The sequence below is a fragment of the Camarhynchus parvulus genome, chromosome 6 (genome assembly GCF_901933205.1).
Source record: "Camarhynchus parvulus chromosome 6, STF_HiC, whole genome shotgun sequence".
Lineage (NCBI taxonomy): Eukaryota > Metazoa > Chordata > Aves > Passeriformes > Thraupidae > Camarhynchus > Camarhynchus parvulus.
Genome location: NC_044576.1, coordinates 15,794,378 through 15,817,713, shown reverse-complemented (window position 1 = coordinate 15,817,713; position 23,336 = coordinate 15,794,378). Strand labels below are relative to the sequence as shown.

At 39.3% G+C, this 23,336-nt stretch overlaps 1 protein-coding gene across 1 annotated transcript; it reads left to right on the top strand.

The window, feature by feature from the left end:
* The first annotated feature begins 947 nt into the window (after positions 1-947).
* Positions 948-23,022, top strand: HELLS (helicase, lymphoid specific). Its single transcript, XM_030950890.1, has 22 exons — positions 948-1,003; positions 1,075-1,202; positions 4,752-4,874; positions 6,210-6,269; positions 6,761-6,797; positions 6,890-6,954; positions 7,421-7,462; positions 8,203-8,427; positions 9,848-10,030; positions 10,273-10,416; positions 10,989-11,185; positions 11,868-11,964; positions 12,906-13,067; positions 13,582-13,724; positions 14,882-15,020; positions 16,418-16,501; positions 16,589-16,708; positions 17,045-17,161; positions 18,087-18,246; positions 20,442-20,538; positions 20,709-20,785; positions 22,488-23,022. The coding sequence occupies exons 1-22, from the start codon at positions 973-975 to the stop codon at positions 22,583-22,585; spliced, it is 2,529 nt and encodes an 842-aa protein (XP_030806750.1). The 5' UTR covers positions 948-972; the 3' UTR covers positions 22,586-23,022.
* The last annotated feature ends 314 nt before the right edge of the window (positions 23,023-23,336 follow it).

The window sequence follows — 23,336 nt, the reverse complement described above, 5'->3', positions numbered from 1 at the left end:
CCTATAAAATAACTTTATTTGGGATTAATAACATTACTCCCTGCTAACATTCCCTAAAATGGATGCAGAACCATCTCCAGTTAACCTCTGAACTATGGCTTGGAGAACAGAATCACTTTTCCATAAACCACATTATCCAGAATCAGCCTGTCAGCCTTTGGGAATGAGAAGAATGTCATCCACCTCAGTTATTCCTGGACTTGTTTGCCTTTCTTTGCTTCTTTTTTTCCTCCCCCTTTCCAGGTCTCCCGGCGCTAGTCGCCGTGTGCGTGCAGCAAGTTTAAAATAGCGATTAGTTTGACTAATAGACGTAGACAATTACCAGCACGGCATCTGAAGCGACAAGCCCTGTTATTTTGACGGCTTGTGTGTTATTTACGTGGAGTATAAGTGTCTGTGTTCTGAGCACTGGAAATATTTATTGCAACGCAGAGCCTGGTTTGGGTTTCCCGCGGGCTGGGGTACATGCGCTCCCACCCGGGATCCCGGCGCTCCTTCGCCCTCTCGTGGCGCAGCCAGCAGCGTCCAGGGGAGCCGCGGGCCAGGCTGGGGCCGGGCCGGGGCCGGGCAGTCCGCGCCATGTCCCGCTGTCCAGCTGCCGCTGCAGCCACGGGCACCGGCGGAGGGGAGCAGGACAGAACCACAGAATCCCCCCGGATGGGGAAGCACCCTGGGATCATCGGGTCCGCGCCGGCAGCTAGACCATGGCACCAAGTGTCACACCCAGCCTCCCCACAAACACCTGCACGGAGGGTTACTCCCTCGGCTCCCTTGGCAGCCCACGCCAAGGGGAACGGCCCGCCCGGGCCCGGCGCCTGCCAGGGGCCGAGACAGCCGCACGCGGGCCCGGCGGGCGGAGCGGGCGGCCTCGCGAGAACAGCGCCGCCTCTCGCGCGGCTTGGGCAGCGCGCGGTTTTTGTTCTCGCGAGGCGGGCGGTGAGGCGGCGCGCGCGGGAGCGGGGCCGCGGGGCAATGCCCGCCGGCAGCTCGGGCAGCGGCAGCGGTGAGGGGCGGCCGCGGGGCACGGCCGGGGGTGACCGTGAGTGACCGTGAGTAACCGTGCGCTCGTTGCAGAACCGCTGGGAGCCGAGATGGGGGAACAGGCGGAGGCGGTGGTGGTGGTGATCACGCCGGCCATGCTGAAGGAAGAGGAGCAGCTGGAGGCGGCGGGGCTGGAGCAGGAGCGGGAGATGCTGGAGAAGGTGAGGGGCGTCAGGGGTCCCCGCGGGCTGCGGGGTTTGGCGGAGTGCCTGGGGACCGGGGCCGTGCAGCTCCTTCGGTTTCAAAACAAACAAACGTGAGGGGCTGATAAAGGCCCTGCTGTGGTGTAAAGCGCCTTTTGATCATCCACCGGGGGTCTTTATTTGTCTCTTTGTTTTTAAAGGCTAGCAGGGAACTCTTGCTCTTAGGGAGAACCCTTCTGCCTTTTATATGCATTGAAATTTGAGGTGGGAAGATTACGTCTTTGCTTCTGTCGTTCTGAGTGTAAAAATGTGAGATATAATGCCTATAAAGTGAGCTGGTTTTTAAAAGGATAGTAAGTTCTCATTCTTTTGAATTTCTGTCTGAAACATTAAAGACAAAACTCTTCTGGTTTTGTTTCTCGAAGTGTATGTAACACTTCTTTCCCTTTTTGGTTAATACGAGCTCGCCAGCCAAACAGCTTGAGTAGAGTTCTGCAGATCCCTTCCAGAACAAGCCTGGTTATGTGTTTCGTTCAGTAGCAGGTATAGTTTATGCAGAGCTGATGAAGTAGTCTAGCTGAGAAAGCCCAGCTATCAAGGACCAGGTTTATGCCAGTCCCTGTCTTGGTCCGCACTCCTGCTCTTCCCTGCACACAGCTGAGCGGGAGCTGCCTGTGACCTGGCATCTCTGCCAGGAGAAGCGCACGCCTGAGCAAACCGGGAGGCGATGCTTGGTTTGTGTACCTTGGTTTGCCTGTGTGAGAGGAAATAAAGACTGCTTCGCGGAAATGGTGCCTCCCACCGCAAGTGATGTCATCATTACTATGCTGAGAATGTTTCCAAGCATTGATGTTAAGCACTAGTTGAAACTAACCAGTCTGTTTTGGAGTGAGAACATGAGAGCATGGTGCTTCTAGACCTGTGCTGATCCCTTATGTGGTATTCTGATGATAATTTGTGTTGTGTTTCAGATGTAAGGAGATACAAGCTTGAAGGAACTGTTCTCTTGGATGCTTTTTGGGGAATTGTATTCTAAGGAATCACAGAATGGTTTGGGTTGTAAAGGACCTTAGAGATTTCGAGATGTTCAAGAAACTATATAATAGAGAAATTAGGTGATGGGTTTTTTTCCCTATCTTACATTGACACATTATTCTAAGGGCCTGAAAAATGCCAGTCTTTAAGGCCTGGAACTAATTTTGATTACTCTTTTTTTTCCTTACTGTAAGACAAGTTAGGTTTTAAAAAGGTATGTTTTGATGATGCATTATTTTGTGATACTGTAGTTAGAAAAGAATATCGATTCTCCCAGAAGTCTCATAATATTCTTTGTTGCAAACTGTAAATGATAATGTAGCATGTTGGAACTTCAGGTATTCCTTGATTAGACTAGGAACTAAAAATTTGAAGGTAATACTTCTTGAAGGTAAGGAGGAAACCCTTGTAGAGCAAATTTTCTCATTGCACAGGAACTATTGAGAAAAATACTTAAAATTTTAATTTCTTTCACAAGGACTGCTTCTGTAATGATGCTGTAATGTAGGTTTTTTATATTCTTCATTTCTTGAGAATGCACAGGACTTACCTCTAGCAAGAATATAGCTCCATTGTCCTGTATGCTTTATCACCTTTTCCCTGTGCAGTCAGAAGCCAGTCAGACCAAGAGATTTACTCCTGCAGTTACCACAGGCTTACTGGGGGCAGCTTCTGTGTTTCCTATGCTTGTCACTTTGGCAAACCCCCTGCCAGGTGATCTGTACAGCAGTTCAGCAAAGGAGTTGTCAGTTCTTTTTGAGGGTTAATGGTGAAATACCACTTTGCAAATATGTGTGAATGTAGCGTGGTGACCAAGCGGGGCAAGGTTTTGACCTTTTCAGTCAAAAAGGAGAAGAAAACCCACTCTCATAAGGCTTTGAGGCTTGAGTCAAAAGGCACCATGAGATGTCATTAAAGTGCTGTTCATCTTTGAGTTTTCTTTTTTCCGCTTGAAATTTTTGAAGCTGGTCGAGGAAACACTCCTTCAGTTTGACCAAATAAGAATGCTTTGTTCACTCCAATAAAAAGTGAGCAATAGTAGTTTGCTGAAAAAGTAGGTTAGTTTTAATTATATTCTCTCTTGGCATTGCCATCAAGAGTTGATCTTTCTGAGCTCAAATACTTGTCATCTGAAGGTAAAAACAGGACTGGGGAGAGCAGGAGCAAAGAAAATCATGAGAATGCAATCTCCTCCCCTAGAGAAATTGTGGGAATAGATCTTCCTCTCTTAAAAGAGCATGGTGATTGCTACCTGGTTGGAATTACTTGGAGAAAATCAAGTTTTGATTTCTGGGGGGACAGACATTCTCCACCTTTTCAATTTGTCTCTCAGTTTGTCCCATGGTTCAGGAAATATCCCATTTTCTTGCCTATTAGTGTATTTAGTTTCAGAAGAATCCCTTGTTTTTCTGTGTCTTAGCGTGCCCTTCCCCCTGTGTTTCTTTTGAAGGCAGTGACATAGATAAGCATCTTGTAAAGCTCTGCGTCTCGTGCTCTGAGTTGCTCTTGGAGATGCTAATTTAAAACTTTTCACTCTACAACTACTGTAAACAGTTGGAGAGGGGATCTGTCTCTTCTTCCAGGTAACAAGCAATAGACAAGAGGAAGCATCCTCAAGTTGAGCCAAGGGAAGTTTAGATGGAACATTCTTGCAAAATTTTCTTCACTGGAGGGGTGATCAAGCACTGAGACACTGCCTGGGGAAGCGGTGGAAGCAGCACTCAGAAAGCGCAGAGATGTCACACTTCCAAGGCATCCTTAGTGTAGTGGTTTAGTGGTAACTTGGCAGTGCTGGTTAATGCTTGGACTCCCTGGGATTGGGTCTTTTCCAAACTAAATGACTCTATGACTTGTTTGGTATCTCGGTTTTGCAGGCAATGTTAGATGAATGCAAAAGAGTGAATGTTTTTTACTTTTTGGCGATGTCTTGATGCGAGTTTTAAAGTGTAATTTGCAAACTTCTAAATGCACAGCCCTGACTTATTCAGCAGCAGTTACTTTGAAAAGCAGGTGTGGATTTTGTAAGTGAGTAGAAGTTACTGTTTTCATATTGGCAATTGACTCGAGCTCTGTAAAACCACGTGGTAGTTTTGTAGCTATCTGTATCTCGTTCTTGAGAAACTAACTTGGTGTAAATGTACATGAAGGGATATAATAATACTAGGGAAGCTGTGCTGAAATTTGCCAGGTAGGGTTTATTTCTTCAAAAATTTTGCAGAATACAAATAAACTGAGATTTAATTTTTGTGTTGGAGTTGAGGCATCTCTGAGTCCTTGAATGCCATGTGCTGCTATACCAGGGGTGTGCATGGTGCATGTGCAAGTGAATGCAACCCTCAGTTACTTAGACCTTACAGCACTTCATAGCTATGTGAGAGTCCATACAGTCACAAATCATAGAGTATGATGGCTGAAAGGAAATGGATCTGTGTGTGAGACACTTTAGAGTTAATGCTTTTAACATAAGCAATGGTTCTTCAGTTTAATCACAACTGTATCTGTAAATGGTTGACGTGTCTTTTTGTTGGCCAGGCTCGCACTTCTTGGGACAGGGAATCAAGTGAAATGCGCTATAAGAGGCTTCAACATTTGCTTGAAAAAAGCAACATCTATTCCAAATTCTTGCTAACCAAAATGGAACAGCAGCAGCTAGAGGTAGGTGTGTTCTTCTTTGCAGTGGGGATTCTTAAAGTGCTGTCTCTTTGGGGGTTTTTCCCATCCAACTGTTTGAAGTAAAAATGTTTTTAAGATTGCATTAGTAGCATTAAAATCTACTGGAACCTAGTGCACAGGAATGACATGATGCTTTATGTAGTGTTCAGAATTTGTTCTCTAAATTGAAAGATGAGTCAGATATGGAAGAACATGAATTATAATTTAAAGTCACTGTGTAAAGGTGGCACTGATGCCTTTGCAGATCTTTTGGCCTGAGTGCAAAGAAAGCAGAGTAAGTATTTCAAATAAGAACTGAAGTTTAAGGGAGCTAGAAAACGTAGAGGGAGGATAGAAGGTGCAAAGAACTGACAAGTAGGAAGGTGAGTAGTCTGTTTGTGTTATTAACTGAAAGCTGAGGCTGAGATGTACCTTCAAGATGCCAACTTAGGCCTCCCTCAAACAAATCAGTTTACAGTGGCCTGAGGCCATACTATTCCCAAACAAGAGTTTCCATAAAACAGTGTTGTCTTCATTTTTTTTTTTTTTAATCCATGGGCTGCTGAGTTCATACCTGGCTTGGTCTTGACTTTTTTAACTGTACGTTTATGGACTGTAACTGTAAACTTAAACTGTACGTTGACACTTGAGGGAAAAGAAAGAGAGGGAAAAGCAGGAAAAGATTAAGAACAACATTTTCTGTGAAGGGATACTGATAGACTGCAGGAACCTCCTCGTCAAAATACTTCTCTAGTCGAACTGTCAGCTCAAATTCATGGTTATTTTATTGCTAGAATGTGTATTTCAGTACTAAATCTAGCTCCATCTGATAAATACCAAGGTCTTCTACTCTTTCTTCAGGATCCTTTTGCTTTTACTTCAGGAAGCAAAAATGGTAGATGGAATTAAAATCTTAAGTTCTTCAAGACATGCAAGCACTTTGTTAAAGGCATTCTAGGCTACTTACATTGCTGTCTGTTTTGCAGTGAATATGTAGTATATGCAAGTTGGATAAATGGAAAACTTACTGCAGTAGATTTAATCTTCAGGAGTTTGCAATTGGGAATATTTTTGTTAAAATCTTTCTAAATTACTGTATTTAAGTGTTTAAAGTATTTACTGACAAGCAGTTTAGAGCAGTGGCACTTTCTTCTCCAAATTTTGCTTTATTGTTTTAAGCTACACCAGAACAAACTTAGTGGGGTTGCAAACACAAAGTATACAGAGTACATGGAACTTGGAATTAGCAATGTAATCTGTTGCTTCTGTAGTGGGATAGTACTCTTGTGGGTGTTATGGAATGGTAAGAATTGCATGTGTGGTTTTTATTTTGTTTAGGAACAGAGGAGGAAAGAGAAGTTAGAAAAAAAGAGAGAGATGATGTTAAAATCTGCCAAGGTAAGATTAAGTAGCTTTATGCAACTTTATAAATAAAAGTCTGAGAAATTACAATGTTTGTTTTGACCAAGGTAAGCAAAATAAGTTTGATTGTCCAGTATTTGACTTGCAGGATCTGTCTAATATACCATATTTATTTTAACTGTAATAAGACTGTTTGAAAGGGTTTAAAAGTCGTATACCATGACAGTCATTTTTAGAGGATGTTTTTGACTAGTTGTTATTATTAGAGAAAATGGTTTCAGTTTGTCTTTAAGGAGTTTTTTGTTTTAGCAATGATTGCTTTGTTCAGCCAAAATAGTGAATAAGTAACAAGAAAAAGTAAGCAGGATTTTTTTTTCTTTTGCTGTGTTTTTGAAAACTGTTTAGTAGTAGTAGAAATGTTTCAAGAAGCTTTCAGAGGTAATGGTAGGAGTCTGATTACACCTTTTTGTCTGTGTCATAATAGAGATGTATAAGATGATGAACCTCTTTCTATGGTTATTTTCTAGGGTCAAAACCCAGTTGATGGCAAAGAGGAGAAATCGGGTAATGTATTAGGCTTTGCCATTTTTCAGTACTGGTGGGTTTGATTTCCTTAATGTTTGATGCATTGTATAAATTCAAATATTATCTTACAGGTGCAAAAAAGAAGAGAGGAAGAGAAGATGGGACATACAACATATCAGAAATTATGTCCAAAGAGGTATGCCCTAAATATAAATAAGTTGTCTGGATTTTTGTAGCACTTTTAATGGGTGAGCCAATTTCCATGACATCTATATTTTAGAGCACTTCATTCTCATACATTGCTACCAGATGCTATCAGCCATCAGTAGTCTGTCTGTGAGCAAAGGTGTATGTAACAAGCCGTGTTGTCACAGCTGTAGAGGTTGGATACTCTTTTGTTTTTTCAAGTCTTTAGGGAGGCAAGCTGTGAAGAGGCTATGTTGCCAATTGAATTTTTAGCTACCCTTTGTAATTGAAAAGTATTACCTGGTGTGTCGTCTTGTTTTAGAGTCACTTGTATGATTAATGATTTTGTATGTAAAGCTTTTTAAAGTATATCCAGATTGAAAGATGAATGAAGAGATTACATGAAATACAAATTACAGTAGCCTTTAAGGTTGAAAAGCACATAAGCATGTTTTTTTTCCCCTGTTTGTTTCCAGGAAATATTATCAGTGGCAAAAAAAAGTAAAGTGGAAAATCAGGTATGTTGACACATATTATTGCAGTTTAAGAGTGCTAAGCCCAAAGGGAGGGAGGGCTTTTTATATTTTGTAGTGTATCCCTAAACTTTACTTGTAGATAAACATCAGTGCTATTTATTGAAGTCCTGAATTAAAGTTTAGAAAGGTGGTATAAATTAATGCACTTAAATACTTATTTCAGAAATCCAAGGTGAAAACTTGTTTTTTTAAAAACTGAGTTTGAAGGTATTTATACTTTACAGATTGCTAGTAGCTTCAGAAATAAAGGAAATAGGATTTTATTACAAAGTATTCGTCTTGGTGGTTGAGACTTGAAACCAGTAATTTTTAAGCCGTCAAGTGTGGAGATAACAGGTGAGGTCTCTTTTGCTTCTGTAGTTCCAGAGCTGCATGCACAGTGTGAATTGCTTCCTAACATTAAAACAACTTACAGAGGGAAAGCCCTTCTGCTTACAGAAGGGAAATTGCGGCATTGGATGCCAACCTCTGTGAGGAAGGTTTAAGTCTGTTTACTGTTATGGGTAGAAAATTATAAGCTAAATAGCTTCAATAGCTGTCAATGCTCTTGAATTCTAAAGGAGAGCAAAGTCTACTCTTGAGTTGACAGTTGACTCAAATCTTTGTGTCAGAGACTGAGTTACTTCACTGCACATTAAGGCTAGTGTTAATTGGGAAGAAGTATGTCTTAGGCTTTGATGTGCATTGCACTTGTCACATGCTCCTTGACCTTCCTTCTACAGGATGAAAGCTCTGCTGACAACCTGCATCCAGAAGACCTGCAGAAAAATGGAGATTCAAACAGTGTCATTAAGGACAGGTTGTGTCAAGCTGTACGACACAGTGCCAAGCAATTTCTTGATCCAGTGCGAAAATTTAACGGACAACCAGTGCCTTTTCAGCAACCAAAGATTTTTACTGGTGGTGTAATGAGGTGGTACCAAGTGGAAGGCATGGAGTGGCTAAGGGTATGGATGCAATTGAATTTGATCAGAATTGCTGCTGATTGGAAACTGATGTGGAGGGGAAGACAGAAGTCTATGATCATAGTTGGTACAGGGAAGGTGAAGAGAAGAGAGTTATGATCTTTCATGGTACAAGAATCTGGTGTTATGAAAAAGTTGTCAAGCAGCAAATAAAATGTTTCAGTGTGGGAAGGACATTGGTGTTTCTAAGCCTTTCTTTATAGATTTTCTGGCTCCATCTTCCCTTTTTACATCTATTTTTTTGTTCAACTCAACCTCTCCTTACAAAGATTTTGTGAAAGCAGGACTATACATCCTACCGAGGAACAGCCTTATTTGTTTCTCTCAAGGGCTTCAATACCTAGCCCAAAGGTATTCAAAGACCTGTTACCTTTGCAGGTTTGACACAGATGAATTTTCATTTTCTGTATCTTGGAGTCTTAACTAGTAATACTAGCACAGCGTGTTAAAAATGTTACGTCTTTAGCTTCTGAAATAAAAAACTATAGTAATTTGCCATCAAAATTACACATGTATGTTTTTAACTTCTACCTGTTTCAGCATGCAAGCCAAATTTAAAAATTCATAAGAATCAAAACATTTTAGTTCTGCTACTGATCTCATATCTCTCTTAGGTTTTTTCTTTCTGTTTTTTCTCCCTTCAAGCATACACAGTCTGTTTCAACAGGCTTAGACTCAAGTGAGTGCCACTAAACTTGCTCACTCACTTCTGTTACTGGAAAGTGCCTAGTGAGGATAGGGCCTCTTCTGAACGGAAAACCAGTTTCCTTAGTTGGGCCCTCAGTTATAATAACCTTTTTATGTATATTTGTTGAATAGTGGAGAGTGGCCAAAGAGCAATTCTGTGTGTTTCTGTTTTTTTGTGAGAGGTTGCTCTGCTCTTTGTCAGAGTAGGCAGTGTCTGCACAAAGAACTTAGGCTGGAGCAGGTGGCTGTGTTGGCCAGGAAGTTCACCTTTTTCTTGTGGTGAGGTAGCTACAGGAGCATCATGCCTACAGGAGTTGCTTGAATAGATACCACTGAAATAGCAGAGTCATTTGGTCTTCTGGAAAGCAGAGCTAAGTGAAGTGTCGAAGCTGGGATGAGTAGAGCCTTGGGTAATGCGTGCTGTACTTGCAGTTAATTGCTTTCTGGTGCAACACTAAATTACGTATTTTCTTTTGATACTGTTCTGGTTTTTGTGCCCTAGTCAGGCACTTAGCTGGCTAGGAGTGTATACATCTACATGAGAATATCCAGCATTTACAAGATGCTGGCATTTATTTTTATAAGAGAATCATCTTCGTCTGTAATATAAAATGGGCCTAGTAGAGCATTTTCACAGATGTGAAATTCCTAAATGTCTTTGTTTTTCCAAATGTGTGTTGATTATTTTGCATTTACTTTTTTTTTTAATATGCAGATGCTTTGGGAAAATGGTATTAATGGCATTTTAGCTGATGAAATGGGGCTGGGGAAGACAATCCAGTGTATTGCAACAATAGCGCTGATGGTGGAGCGAGGGGTCCCTGGTCCATTCTTAGTATGTGGTCCTTTGTCTACTCTTCCAAATTGGATGTCTGAATTCAAGAGATTTACTCCAGAGGTAAAAGAAATTAAGACTTTTCTTCTTCCTTATTGTTTAATTTCTGTTCTAATTCTTTGCCTTGAAGCTTTCTCCACATAGAACATCATTTTAATTGTAGTAGTTTATGTGGTTACTACAAACTGTGCTGTGACTTGCTATGTATTTACAGCCATCTTATAAGAGATCTCACTATTTCTACTGTCCTCCCATTAGCTTAAAATGAGCATCATAGTCCTGACTTATAAACTCTTTTTTTACAGATTCCACTGTTGCTCTATCATGGAGCTCAGCAGGAGCGTCGCAAACTGGTTCGTAAAATCCGTGGCAGACAAGGATCACTGCAAATCTACCCTGTGGTCATTACTTCCTTTGAAATAGCAATGCGAGACAGAAGTGCTCTGCAGGTACCCAAGTTCTCTTAGCCCCAGGACTATGTGTGCCTCAGTACTGATAGCAGTGCTTCTGAACACAGAAAAAACCCCACATACTGCCTGTACAATAAGTTTCATACTGTTGCATGTATATTGGCATTTTCTTCTGTTTTCCTGGTAGTAGTAGCTCTGCAATTTAATGCTTAAGTTCTTCAAACAGAACATTATTCTAAAAGCGGATAGTTACAGCATACCTGCTCTTTTTGTTACCTTCCTGTAGGTGATGACTAAGGATGTTTAGAGCAAGAACGATACTTAGTGTATAAATATTATGGTTAACATGACAGTGGTGGTTGCAACTAGATGTGTTTCTTGTAGAAGTTTTGTTTTAACCACCTAAGCTTTCTAAAAGGCAGTCACATGAAGCAGATGGGTGGCATTATCTGTTTGGGTTCAGCTCTATTAGTCTGGCAAAGTGAAAAACAGTAAATAGAACCTTTGTAACAGGCAGTATCAAATAACCTTATTAGTGCTTCTTAATTAATCTTAGACCTGTTTTGATAGAATAGACCTAAAATTTACTGAAATACCTTTTATTTTCATAGAACTGCTACTGGAAGTATCTCATAGTAGATGAAGGTCACAGGATTAAAAATATGAACTGCCGCCTTATTAGAGAATTGAAACGATTTAATGCAGACAATAAACTCCTGTTGACTGGCACTCCCCTGCAGAACAACTTGGCAGAGCTTTGGTCATTGCTTAACTTCCTGTTGCCAGATGTGTTTGATGATTTGAAAAGGTAAGTTGCAGTCTGATGGTGGAAACTATTTCTGTTTGTTCTCTTTGAGTATTATGACTCTTTAATAATTAAACTTATCAGCATGTGAAGAGTTGCTTTATGGTATAGTTGTAACCCAGTATGATTATTTGGTGGCAAAGGCTTTGAAATATGTCTTGCCTCACAGTTAGTTGTTTCAGAAAGGAAGGAATTAATTGTCTCCCTAGATAGTGGAAGCTCAGCTGTGAGCTAAGAAATAAACATTTGTGGTGAGAGATGTTTGTTTTATCACAAATGCCTGGTGCAGCTTTTTGGAGATTCTCAAAGGTGTTGGATGAAGCTGTCTGAGGCTGGCAGACACAGGACCCACAGATCCTTCTCTGCAGCAGTAGGGGATCAGGTGGAAGAGCACTGCCAGAAGAGTCTTTTGACTAATTTTTGGAAAAAGCTATAACCTAGATGGAATTTAATAGATTATAATGAATATTCCAACTAGTACAAGTATTTTTACACATCACATAAAACCTCAAGCTTCTGAATTATACAGGTATATTTCAGAAATTCCTCTGATACACCTTCTATTCATGATGGATGTGAGTGCTTTATTTTTTTTTAATCACAGGATAAGAGAAGAATAGATACTTTGTAGCTATTATTCTTCATTATTTTAGTAAGCTATTTTTCCCTTGCTTTGTTTTTATAGCTTTGAATCCTGGTTTGATATTACCAGCATTACAGAAACTGCTGAAGATATTATTGCTAAAGAAAGGGAGCAAAACATCTTGCATATGCTGCATCAGGTTTTAATTTATCCTTCATTTTGTATTTTTTATTATATAGTTATAACATTGACCATTTGTGTCCTGAAGTGTGTCAAAATCTTGTTTGTGATGCTGAATTTTGGTCTGAGGTTTTTATTGTGGCACTTCTGGACTTCCTGAGACTTGTAGGGTTCTTTTCAATCTTTGCAGTACTTAGAAATGCTAAAGGAACAATGTATCTCTTTCATTCATAGCCACTCATTTTTATTCTTGGAACTGTATTGAGTTTAGTCAAACTTAATTGCAGTTACAGACTTCAATTCACCAAGAGATTTAATCAGTGTATTTATTTTGTTGAAAGATAACTTTGAGGGAACTTATGTAACTTGTAGGTGTTGAGCAGAATACCTTTTGACAAACTAGTCATATAATATGGCTGTCTTCAAATTTACACTTAAAGCTCTTTTTTAAGAGAGTGTGTGGAAGTAAATGCTTACAGACCTATTATCATTTTTTTCCATTATAGTCTGTTGGTGAAGCATCTAAACTGAATCTTCTATGTATAATTGTTGATGACAATTTATTTATTTTGGTTAAAGGTTTTGGGCATTTTCAGAAAAACTTGATTTAAGAAATATAATAAACAAAATGAGCAGTTGTGTATTAAGATTGCTTTTAGTTACTGGAATTTGTAAGAAAGGTCTGTAACGTAGTTACTATTGCAACCCTACTAAGCACTTCAGAATTTTTTAAATGTTAAGGGGCGTGTTTCAACACGTTAGTACCAGCATGTGCATGAAAATGTTGAGTAGGCATAGATATTAAAAACCTAAATATATTTGCAAATTAACTCTCTTGCTTTAAATTGGCAAAATAGTGTTACATCAGTAGGCCTGCTTCTGTGGTTGTCTTGTTTTCTTTGTTTTAAACTAACTGTGTTGACAGCTTTGAGTAATTGTAGCATCTGCTCACCATTTCAGATTCTGACACCATTCTTACTGAGAAGGCTGAAATCAGATGTTGCTCTTGAGGTCCCTCCTAAACGAGAAGTTGTGGTGTATGCACCGCTGGCAAAGAAGCAGGAAACTTTCTATACTGCCATTGTCAATCGCACCATTAGGAAACTGTTTGGAAATAATGAGGTAGCTGCTGATAAGGATGTTAGCAATGTGCTTGCTTGTCATAGTTCATATGCAAAACCATATTGTACTGCTTCATTACCATTGTAACTAAACCTGCTTTTATTCTCAAATTTTTAGTCTGATCTATTTGTTATCTATTTCAATAGTGGCAGCTACTGTGATAGGCCTGTGGCACTGAACTAAAACAGTATAAGTGTAAATATGGTCTTGATTACTTGTAGCTTTGAAGGAAAAGAGCACTGTTTTCATAGAGTTGACAGTTTCAGCTTAGAATAAGTAAGGTATGAATGTAGCTTTCTAAAATCAAACAGAAACTTTCAAAATCTACAGTTGTAGACCTTTACAATTTGGCTGCATATTCTACATAGCCAAGACTTAAGCTGCTGAGTGTAAAAAAGTGTTGCATGATGCACATCACTGAGGCCTCTTTTCAGTTTTGCAAATTCTTGGATCAGCACAGGCCTTAGATTCTGAAGCTGGCTGCTGTTAATGGCAATGTTCTCATTTCCCACAGGAAGAAGTAGTTGAGTTGAGCTCTACAGGCCGACCAAAACGCCGTAGTCGGAAAGTGGTTGATTATTGTGAAGAACATAATGGTTCACCTGATGACTTGGAAAAATTAATAAGCAAAATGCAAGCGGAAGTAGAAAAAGAGAGGTGCCTGTCTTATATGATTTTTATTTCTTGTTGTACTGTCTGTTTTCCTCTTAGTTTGCTTCCAGTGCTTTGCTTACTGAAATTGATTAGGAAGAATGGCATTTAGTGATTCACAATCCTTGTAGCTTTATGGTTTGTTTCTTTGATTTTACCTGGTATTCACTGAGCCATGTTAGCAGTGATTATTAGTACTATCGCTCACTGGCTCATTAGAGTTACAGTTAACTTCAGGACACTATTGTGGTTCAACCCAAGGCAGCAGCCAAGCACCACACAGCTGCTTACTCAAAACTCTTATCAGTGTAGTTGGGGAAAGAATCAGAAGGGTAGAAGCTGGAAAACGTGTGGTTTGAGATAAAGATAGTTTAGTAGGGCAGCAAAAGCTGCACATGCAAGGGAAACAAGGAATTAATTCACTGCTTCCCATGGGCAGGCAGGTGTTCAGCCATCCACAGAAGAACAGGGCCCCATCATGCATAGCAGTTGCTTGGAAAGACAGTGTCACTCCAAATGTCCTCCACTCTTCCTTCTGTTGGTGGCTCTGAATTGGTTGAAAGTCCCTTGGGCATAAGGAGGATCTTCAGGTTGAAAAGTGTTTATTTTGCTAGATTTTTATTCTAGTCTAGTTCTAGTCTAGTAGCCTCTAAGAACAGACAAATCTATGTTTGTGTTGGATTTATGGTATGCATGGATCCCTTATATTGGAGAGAGTACTTAACATGTAGAAGAGCTAAATAGCTGTATTCATTGTGATTTCTGCAATGTAGCCAAAATGGGATAGGCAGACAGCTGATTCTGGAACATCTTAGGTATTGCTCCCCAGGAAGTCTGACCCTGTGGTCTGGTGAGGGCTTGCTTCTGAAGTTCCCTTTTCTGCTGGGTGACTTGCACAAGTCACATTCTGCTTCTAATTACTACTGACTGCTCTTTTAAATTTTAAATCAATAATGGCAAACAGTTATGCCTTTGTTGCCAAGTGTGGTGCTCTAAAAAAGTTTTGTCTGGTAATAGCTTTGCAGACTAGAAGGGATTTTGAGCACGTCACAGCATGTGACTCCATTGCTTGATTTTGTTGTACGGTTTTTTTTTTCTCTCAAATATTTGTAGCATAATTAGGAGACACTTTTGGTACTAATAAGATGTTGTGTCTTTTCAAGGCCAGTGGTAGAAGTGAGCATTCCCATGGATTCTGAGGTGAACCTTAAACTGCAAAATATTATGATGTTATTGAGGAAGTGTTGTAATCACCCCTATCTTATTGAATATCCTTTGGATCCTGCGACACAGCAATTCAAGGTACACATTTTAAAAGCATTAGAGAAAATTTGTTCCAGGCATTAAAAAGCAATAGACTGGGAACTGATGGCAGTAAAGAATGACCTTTTCAATGTATTTGGCATATGCCTGCTATTGAATTCCAGGAGTATACTGAATCATTATTTGAAACTTCCTGTAGCAGCAGTAGCAGGGACCTGCTCAGCTGCTGTGCCCATTCAGCCTTTGCATGGTGCTGCCATGGTGTTCTTCATTGTGACAGTGCTCTTCCACTGGTGGAGAGTTATTCAAAGAGTTGCTGGCTTCCATTGACTCCAAGTTCTTTAGGGTCTGCCTCGAGGTCTCCTCACCAGGGTTATTTTTCAAAACAAATGCTAACCTTGGTGAGCTGTTCATGAAGTAAATTGTACACACTGCAGGAGGTGCAGTGGTAACATTTAAGTGTGAGTTGCTGAAGAACTGTAACAAATATAACAGTTATCTGCTCAGAGAATACAGCATCCTTCCCCAAAAGGGAAAAATCCAAGTTATATCACAAAGACCAGGTAGTAGTTTAATCTACACAAAGCAGATGGAAATACAGTAAAGTATGAAATCATTTGAATTGAAATAATTTTAAAGAACTGGAAGTTGCTTGCACATTCTAAATGTCGATGTAGGTATGTGTGTAGTCATGTTTCCTGTTTGGTGAGTCATAACAGAGTATGCTGTACTCCAGAATATGCCGTTGAAGTGTGTCAATGTAAAGTCAGTGCATAAAAAGCAGATTCTCCAGTCAGGGAGGTGAGGGAAAATTAGTGTGTTGAAAATGGAGAGTGTTTGACAGCTGACACCACCCGCAGGAGTTAGTACTTGCTCAGGAGGCTGTATTCCTAATTACCACAGTGGCTGATGTATGTTTCAGACCTTAGAAGTTTCTATTTCCCTGCCCTTAGCCCATGGCAGGAGTTAGATCTAGCAAGCTCTCTTGAAGAGAGATTTAAGGCAGCGGTGTGAATGAAAAGTTGGTTAACTTTTACCGCTTGGCTGGTGTGTAATAACTTGTTCAGCAGTGCCTCTCTGTGTCCAGCAGGGGGAAGCCTTGTGTCTTAATTACCAACAGCAGCGTAATTCCATGGGGAAAAATTAACAACATGAGAGTTTCTCCTTCCAGAAATGGGGTGAAAACTAATTAGTTTTAAAAAATAATTATTTGGGCATATGAAATAGTTTAGTTCAATTTAGTTTCATTATGATTTAAGTGATCCAATGTTGTTTGCTTAAATTAACATTACTTCCAATAGTATGACTTTTAGTTAAGAAAATGGTGCACACTCGTTTCAGTGAGGTTTCAGAGAGCTTTTGTTGATGCTTCTGAGTTGGGGAAGCCATTGGTCTCCTTCCCTCCTAATATATGATCCCCTCTTCCCTGTTCCAAGGTTGATGAAGATCTAGTAAAGAATTCAGGCAAGTTTCTACTCTTGGACCGAATGCTCCCAGAGCTTAAAAAGAGAGGACATAAGGTAAAGCTGAAGATTATTGGAGGGATGAGAGACAGCCATCTCCTTGGGAACAAAAAATGTTATTAAGGAATCTTTCTGGTTTTGTAGGTCTTGTTGTTCTCACAAATGACTATGATGCTTGACATTTTGATGGATTACTGTTACCTGAGAAACTTCAAATTCAGTCGATTGGATGGCTCTATGTCCTACTCAGAGAGAGAAGAAAATGTAAGTACATGGGCATGCCCTGTGAGCACATCAGCAAATTGTGCTTTTGCTGTGACACTGGGATATGATTTTGCACAGCACTTTGCCTTTAATAGACAAAACATCTCCATGCTGAAAACTGTCTTCTGCCTTAGTATCTGCACCTCAGAAATACTGAAGCAGTAAAGTGTGCTGCTAAGCATTACCTTGAGGTATGCCTAAAATGCAGTGCTTCTTAAAACCCCTGGCAGCTTGTGTTGTATTTTCTGTGATCGTCTTTTTAAACAGGTCTCATTAACCATTAGCTGTGTTATGTTTGGTCCATTTACTTTTTTTAATAGATAAAATCTCTTCCAGATGCATCAATTTAATACTGACCCTGAAGTCTTCCTGTTCTTAGTGAGCACAAGAGCTGGAGGCCTGGGCATTAACTTAACTGCGGCAGACACAGTTATCATATATGACAGTGACTGGGTATGTTGACAGATTGTTAACGTAGTGATTGGTGTCAAAAAATGCTTTCTTTTGCTGCTTTTGATAATCATTTATGACCCTGTTATGGTATAAACCATTTCTATGACTTTAATGAGATGTTACGTGAAGGCAATAGTAGCATGTTAGCACATGGAAACATTTTTTTTGTGAAATAATACAGCCTCACTTGAACAGTCCTGGGTTACTGAATGCAACATTAGAGCTGGTTTCTGAGTTTGCCCCTGAGTTACCAAAAGCAGGAGGTTTTTTTGTGTTGTCAATACATTTCCTTCTTTTTATTACTTAAATTTCACTGTAGGTGGACCTTTTTATGGGTTTCCTGTTTACAACAGCTGCCATGTTAGTACCAGCTCCATGAATCTCTTCTGTGATTTGCCATGTGTGTTTTAGCTGGCTAGGATTCTGCTGCTCCTGTAAATCTGGAGGCTGGGAAGAAGAGAGGTTGGGAAGGAAACGACTGAGGACCTCTGTATCATCACTTTATTTTAGTAGACAGTGCTGCTAATATCAGCTTCAGAAATGGCTGAAAACTTTTTAAATACCATTTCTTATCCTCTAACAAAGAAACCCAACACAAACCTACAACTAAAATTACCATCTAAGTCTGTCATATTAACCATGTCCATCTGTAGAAAACTGCAGCACATGGTGCAGAAGTTGTAGTAGTAGTCTACAGCACTGCAGTCCAAGCTGGTTGGGTTTCTCTGCCTGTGCAGCTATAGCAGCAGAGCTTGTCATGGATAAGCTTAAGAGTCAAGAGTGGTAGAGTTGTATTATACCGTGTCTCTTCTGCTTCTGCACTGACTCTAAACTCCCCATTAAAAATGCTACGTGTGGCATGTCCTTTAAAAAAAGGATAATGGCATAACTAAATTCTTACTGATTTATTTCTTTATCTGCTCAGAACCCCCAGTCAGACCTGCAGGCCCAAGACAGATGTCACAGAATTGGCCAGACAAAGCCAGTAGTTGTTTATCGTCTTGTAACAGCAAATACTATTGACCAGAAGATTGTGGAGAGAGCTGCTGCCAAGAGGAAGCTGGAGAAGCTGATTATCCATAAAAGTTAGTATCTTTCTCTTGAGACTTCATGTCAATACGTGTTGCTTCTTTAAATCTCAAGCTGTAACAAATTTCAGTATCCTGTTTGCCTCTATCCAGTGTATTATAACCACTGAAGTCCAGTCCTGTTAGAACAACTGGCCAGTGCTAAATAGAACAATAGTCCTTGGGTTTATGTACAGAGCAATGGTGATTCTTGTGGTGTTCTTGATTATATGGCTTGTCATACTCAAAAGTCTTTAGTATGTGATTGCTTTGAAGTGTCCCTTTTGGGGATGAGATTTTCTTGTACAGATCCTATAGGAATCCTGCCTTGCTTCTGCAGCTTATTCTGTTTGTGACATTTGGACTGTAGTTCCTTATATATAGCAATTTCCAAACATTAAGCTCACTTGAAGAATTGCAATTCTTATAACTTGGCTGCTGAACAATAACTAGTTTTATATCAAACTTCAGAGGAGGCGAAAAACTTCTCATCATTCTTGTATTATCATATTGAGGGGGGAACAAAGCCTTTTCATGAGGGCATAAAAGGGCAAAAAGGCCACACCTCTTTCTACTGCGCTAGAAAGAGGTGCACTTAGTCCAGCCTAAGCTGTGGTTTGCCTCTGGTTCTGGATGATATCTTTGATAATTACTTTATCCTAGCATTAGCCTTTTTCCCTGTAATCTTTTTGCACTGCTGTCTTGGTGTGACTGCCAGGGCTGCCTCTTTATACTTTCTTGGTTTGGTTTTTTTAATGATTTGATAATGGTCCAAACTGAAGTTAAAACCCAAGCAGCAAGATGAGTGCAGAATGGGCTCTAACAGATGACTGCCATGTACTAAGGCAGCACTGGAGACTGGGACTGCGTGTACTGGAAGGAAGATAAGTGTCAATGCCTTCAGTTTTGCAATAAGTTCAATATTTATCTTGGCATCTATTGGTGTATCACATGTAAATCTTGCAGGTAGGGGTGTCACTTCAGGAGCCTTTGAATTCACTGTGTAAATGTAAAGCTGATATTATGGATCCTGTTATTGTGAATATCTAAAAAGTGTTGGAATTTAGGAGAAGCAAATGAGGAAGGAAAATCACAAAACTATGTAGGTATATACAGTACAAATACTGGAGCTTAAGGACCGGATTTTGTTACAAAATGTCAATTTTTTTTTGGCTTTCCATCTTGTGCTTCTTGTGCTTCTGTTGCATTGAAGAAAGTTGCTTGGGAAACTGTGTTTTTCTTGCTATTATGGCAACTTGAGACCTGCATGGCACTGATTTAATACCATGTGGTTTGTGAAACTCTGAAAGCTAAAAGGGAGAGACAGCATCACTCATAATGCATGAAAGGACCTGGAGCCTGTCTGTCAGTGCTGTGGATGTTAATGGGGGAAAGAATCCTGTAGCTCAGACTGCTCTGGAACTTGAATCTGATTTGCACTTCACAGATAGAGTTCTTGAAGGGAGATGGGGAAAGATGTAGGGAGGATTTCTGAAGCCAAGATACAGAAAGGAACATTACTGTGATGAAAGGAATTAGTGAAGACACATTAATAAAATGGACACATATGTTGATAAAAACTGAGGACACTTGGCACAGAACAGCAAGTCTTGCCAGTGTCATCGAAATGTATAAGACTGAGTTTGATTTCATGCTCAGCTTTGGTTAGGTAATAATCTTGTAAAGTTTTCTACAGTTGGATTGACATCCAGATTTGCTGTAAATAGGTGCTAGCATAGTCTCAAGAAAGCAGTCTGTGTCAAGGGTATTACTTTGTCTGTTTCATTAAACTGAGGCTGTTCTCTCTGCAAACCACATCTTTCACATATTTCCTGTCTTGTGGTTAATACAACTTACTTTGTTTTAACCAGCTTACAATACAAAGGGAACAAACTTCAGCATCCACCATATAACTTTATTTACAATCTTTTTACTGTAAGTAGAACTAATGGCTTTTTTTGCTCTGTGTGTTCATGTGGGCATGTTGAATTGGTGTTTAAATCAGTCCTTCTGCATACTACATATATGTCTACATACATACACATTATAGAAAGTGAAAGGCCTGCATGCAAACCTTCATGTACCTCTGAGTCTATTAATGTAAGATGTGTTTACATGAGGTCTAAAACAATGAAACCTAGCATTAGTTTTGATATTCAACAGTAATTTGTTCTAATCTCTGTGTGCTTTCTTAAAATTTATTCTTTCTACAGATCAGTTTAAAGGTGGCAAATCTGGTCTAGCACAGTCAAAAAGCTGCCTGGACCCTCAGGAATTGTTAGAATTACTGAAATCCAGAGACTATGAGAGGTATGCAGATTTCATATTTTCTTGGACCACAAGTTTGTAACTTGTAACTTGCAAGCAGCTGTCAAGAGCTCTCTTGTCTTATGAAGTGCTGTGTGGATCTTCATAGAGGAAAGAATGTCCTAGGGATTCTGTTACATGGGAAAACTGAGAGACTATTTCTTCTTTAACAGGGAGGTTAAAGGATCTAAAGAAAAAGTAATCAGTGATAAAGATCTAGAGTTACTTTTGGATAGAAGTGATCTTATTGGTAAGTCTGAGTTTTCCTGTTTTCTTTATTCCGTTCAGCAGTAAATTCATATTTTGTAAGAGTTCTTTGTATGTAGAAGGCTGCCATAGCTTCATTTCCCTGCAGCTATGTTGCCCATTTGACAAAGGACCCTTTTGGTCCCTTTGTTGAATTTTCAATATGGTTTGCCGGAGAAGAAATAACAGAATTTAGGAAAAAGTATTCCAGAAAGTCACATTCAGGCATGCTGTGCCCTGAGCATACTGTGAGTGACAAGCATAGATTAGGATGTGTTCTGCAAAGCAGCTTTCAAGGAGAGTTGCTGTAATTGATCAAAATAGAAATTATTCTCAGAAAAGATTTATTCCAGCAAGCTTAAAAAATGTACTTTGATGCTGTCATAATTAAAAATACTAATCTATTCTAATATGTCACTATTCAAAATACTATGTAACATTGTCTAACATTTTTTGGGGAAAGAAGTCAAGTCTAACATTTGGAAGAAAGAAATCAAGCTTTTGAGAGTTCCCATGGCTTATCAGTGGATCGGCTATTTAGCAAAACACCCCAACCAAACCACAACCCTTTTTTGAGGTTGTCTGCAAATTCTAGTGCTTGATCAGGCCAAGATATCATTGAAAAAAACTCTTAACTTTCCTGAATGGAAAAATTATTGTCCAGTCCATAGATCTGGAATCCTTTTGTATGATTAGTAGATGTAGTATGCCTTGTTTCCCTCAACATCTTTAGCAGAACAAGACTCCAAGCATAGATACGGGAAAAAAACCCCAGTCATTACAGAATTTAGAAGTAAAAATTTTAGCCTTAAATAAGTATGCTGTGTGTAGCTTGTGTAAAATTAATTTGCTTTAGGAAACTTCTCCTATATTTGCTATAAGAATAAAATTAAGGCACTGTTATGTAAAACTATTTATTTCAGTTAGCTGGCTGATAATACAGAAAATTATTCTTGATGAATGGGTAATAAGATCTATATCTTTACAAGTTCAGACTGTGAAACAATCTGATTTCTCTTTCCAAGTTGAAGAAGGTGCTGTTTATCTTGTTTTATTAGTGTGCAACTTATTTATCATGGTTGCTTTTTTTTTTCTTCTTTGCTATGTGAATCAAAGTTAATATAATAAAGTTGTCAAAAAATGGTAATACAAAGGTATTAGTCTGCCATTATATACTGAATTTTTGCTATAGCTAACTGCAGTTAGTGCTTTAGAAAGCAAAATTCCAGCTCCCACCCTGGTAAGCCATAATTATTAAATTTATATAAATATAATACTTTTTCATTAGCTTACTAGTCACTGGAAGGGCAACAAAGTGATTGCAATTTCCAGGAAGACAAGTTTGCAGGTCCTTGAATTTTTGAAAAGAATATTACTTATCAGAGCTGTAATTCTATGTTTCTCCTGGTAATTTCACTAAATAGGTTTTCTGGGTATTTCTTTCAGGAAAATGAGACTAGTTTAGGCAGCTTTTAGAACTGCTTTTCTCCATTCACATTTAGCCAGAGATGTTGGAATTTTTGCCTAGAAGCATACAGCTGAAAAATTGTTTTTGCATACAAACTTCTAGTAGCCAACCATTGATGGAGCAAAATTGTTTTATCAGCTTGTTCTCCAATTCTGCAAAATGTTTTTTTCAACTTGTTTTCCAAATCTGCTTTCTACTATGCTTCTTATTGTTGACCTTTGATTTGTTTTAATCTTAGATCAAATGAAGGCCTCTGAAAAAATGAAAAAGGAAAAGATCGGTGTCTTCAAAGTCCTAGAAGAGTCGTCAGAGTCCAATGCAGAATGTGTGTTTTAATATGCAAATGTGGCCTCTAAGTAGTCTTTCAGATCTTCCAGAGATGTCACTTATGCTTGCTGGTCCTTGATGCTGACCTTCCTTAAGGCCTTGTTCAAATCCCTTGTGTTCTTTCAGTGGATTTTAACATGTTCTAGACTATGATGCAGATGATAGTGGTAGCTTTAGTAGGCTTTCATAAAAAAATGAGCATGTTTCACATTTGCAGCTAGTTCTTGTACTCAGTGGTATAAACTGGCAAATTTGTTAAAAAAATCTTCCTGTGGAAGTCCTACACCCCTGTTTTTTGGTTGGGTTTTTTTTTTAAATATGGTGTCAATTATAGTTTTATTTGGAAGGGAGAGTACAGGTACCTTTGTTAAAGCCATTTGTGTAGCTTCTGTTTTTAAACTTCTGAGAATTATTTTGATTAAATAAATATCTCTTTTCTTCTAAAACTCTCTGGATTTTGGCTTCTTAAGCAAAGCTGATCCATTAATTCACACTTTCCTACTTATTTAGCACATTAGCCAATGTCATACATTTAAAGAAAAACAAACTAACCCCACAAAAAGCAGAAAAACACCCACACACAAAACAGAAACCAAAAAACAATGAGCCTAAAACAGCCTAAATCTTTCTGATGCAGACATTTCTTCTGTATTGATTGCTGGTCAGTCTGTGCAGCTGAGTTGCCTATTTGAAGCAGGTGTAGGGAGCTGCAAAGCTGCTGAAGAGTCTGGAGCAGAAGTTTTGGAGTGGCTGAGGCTGT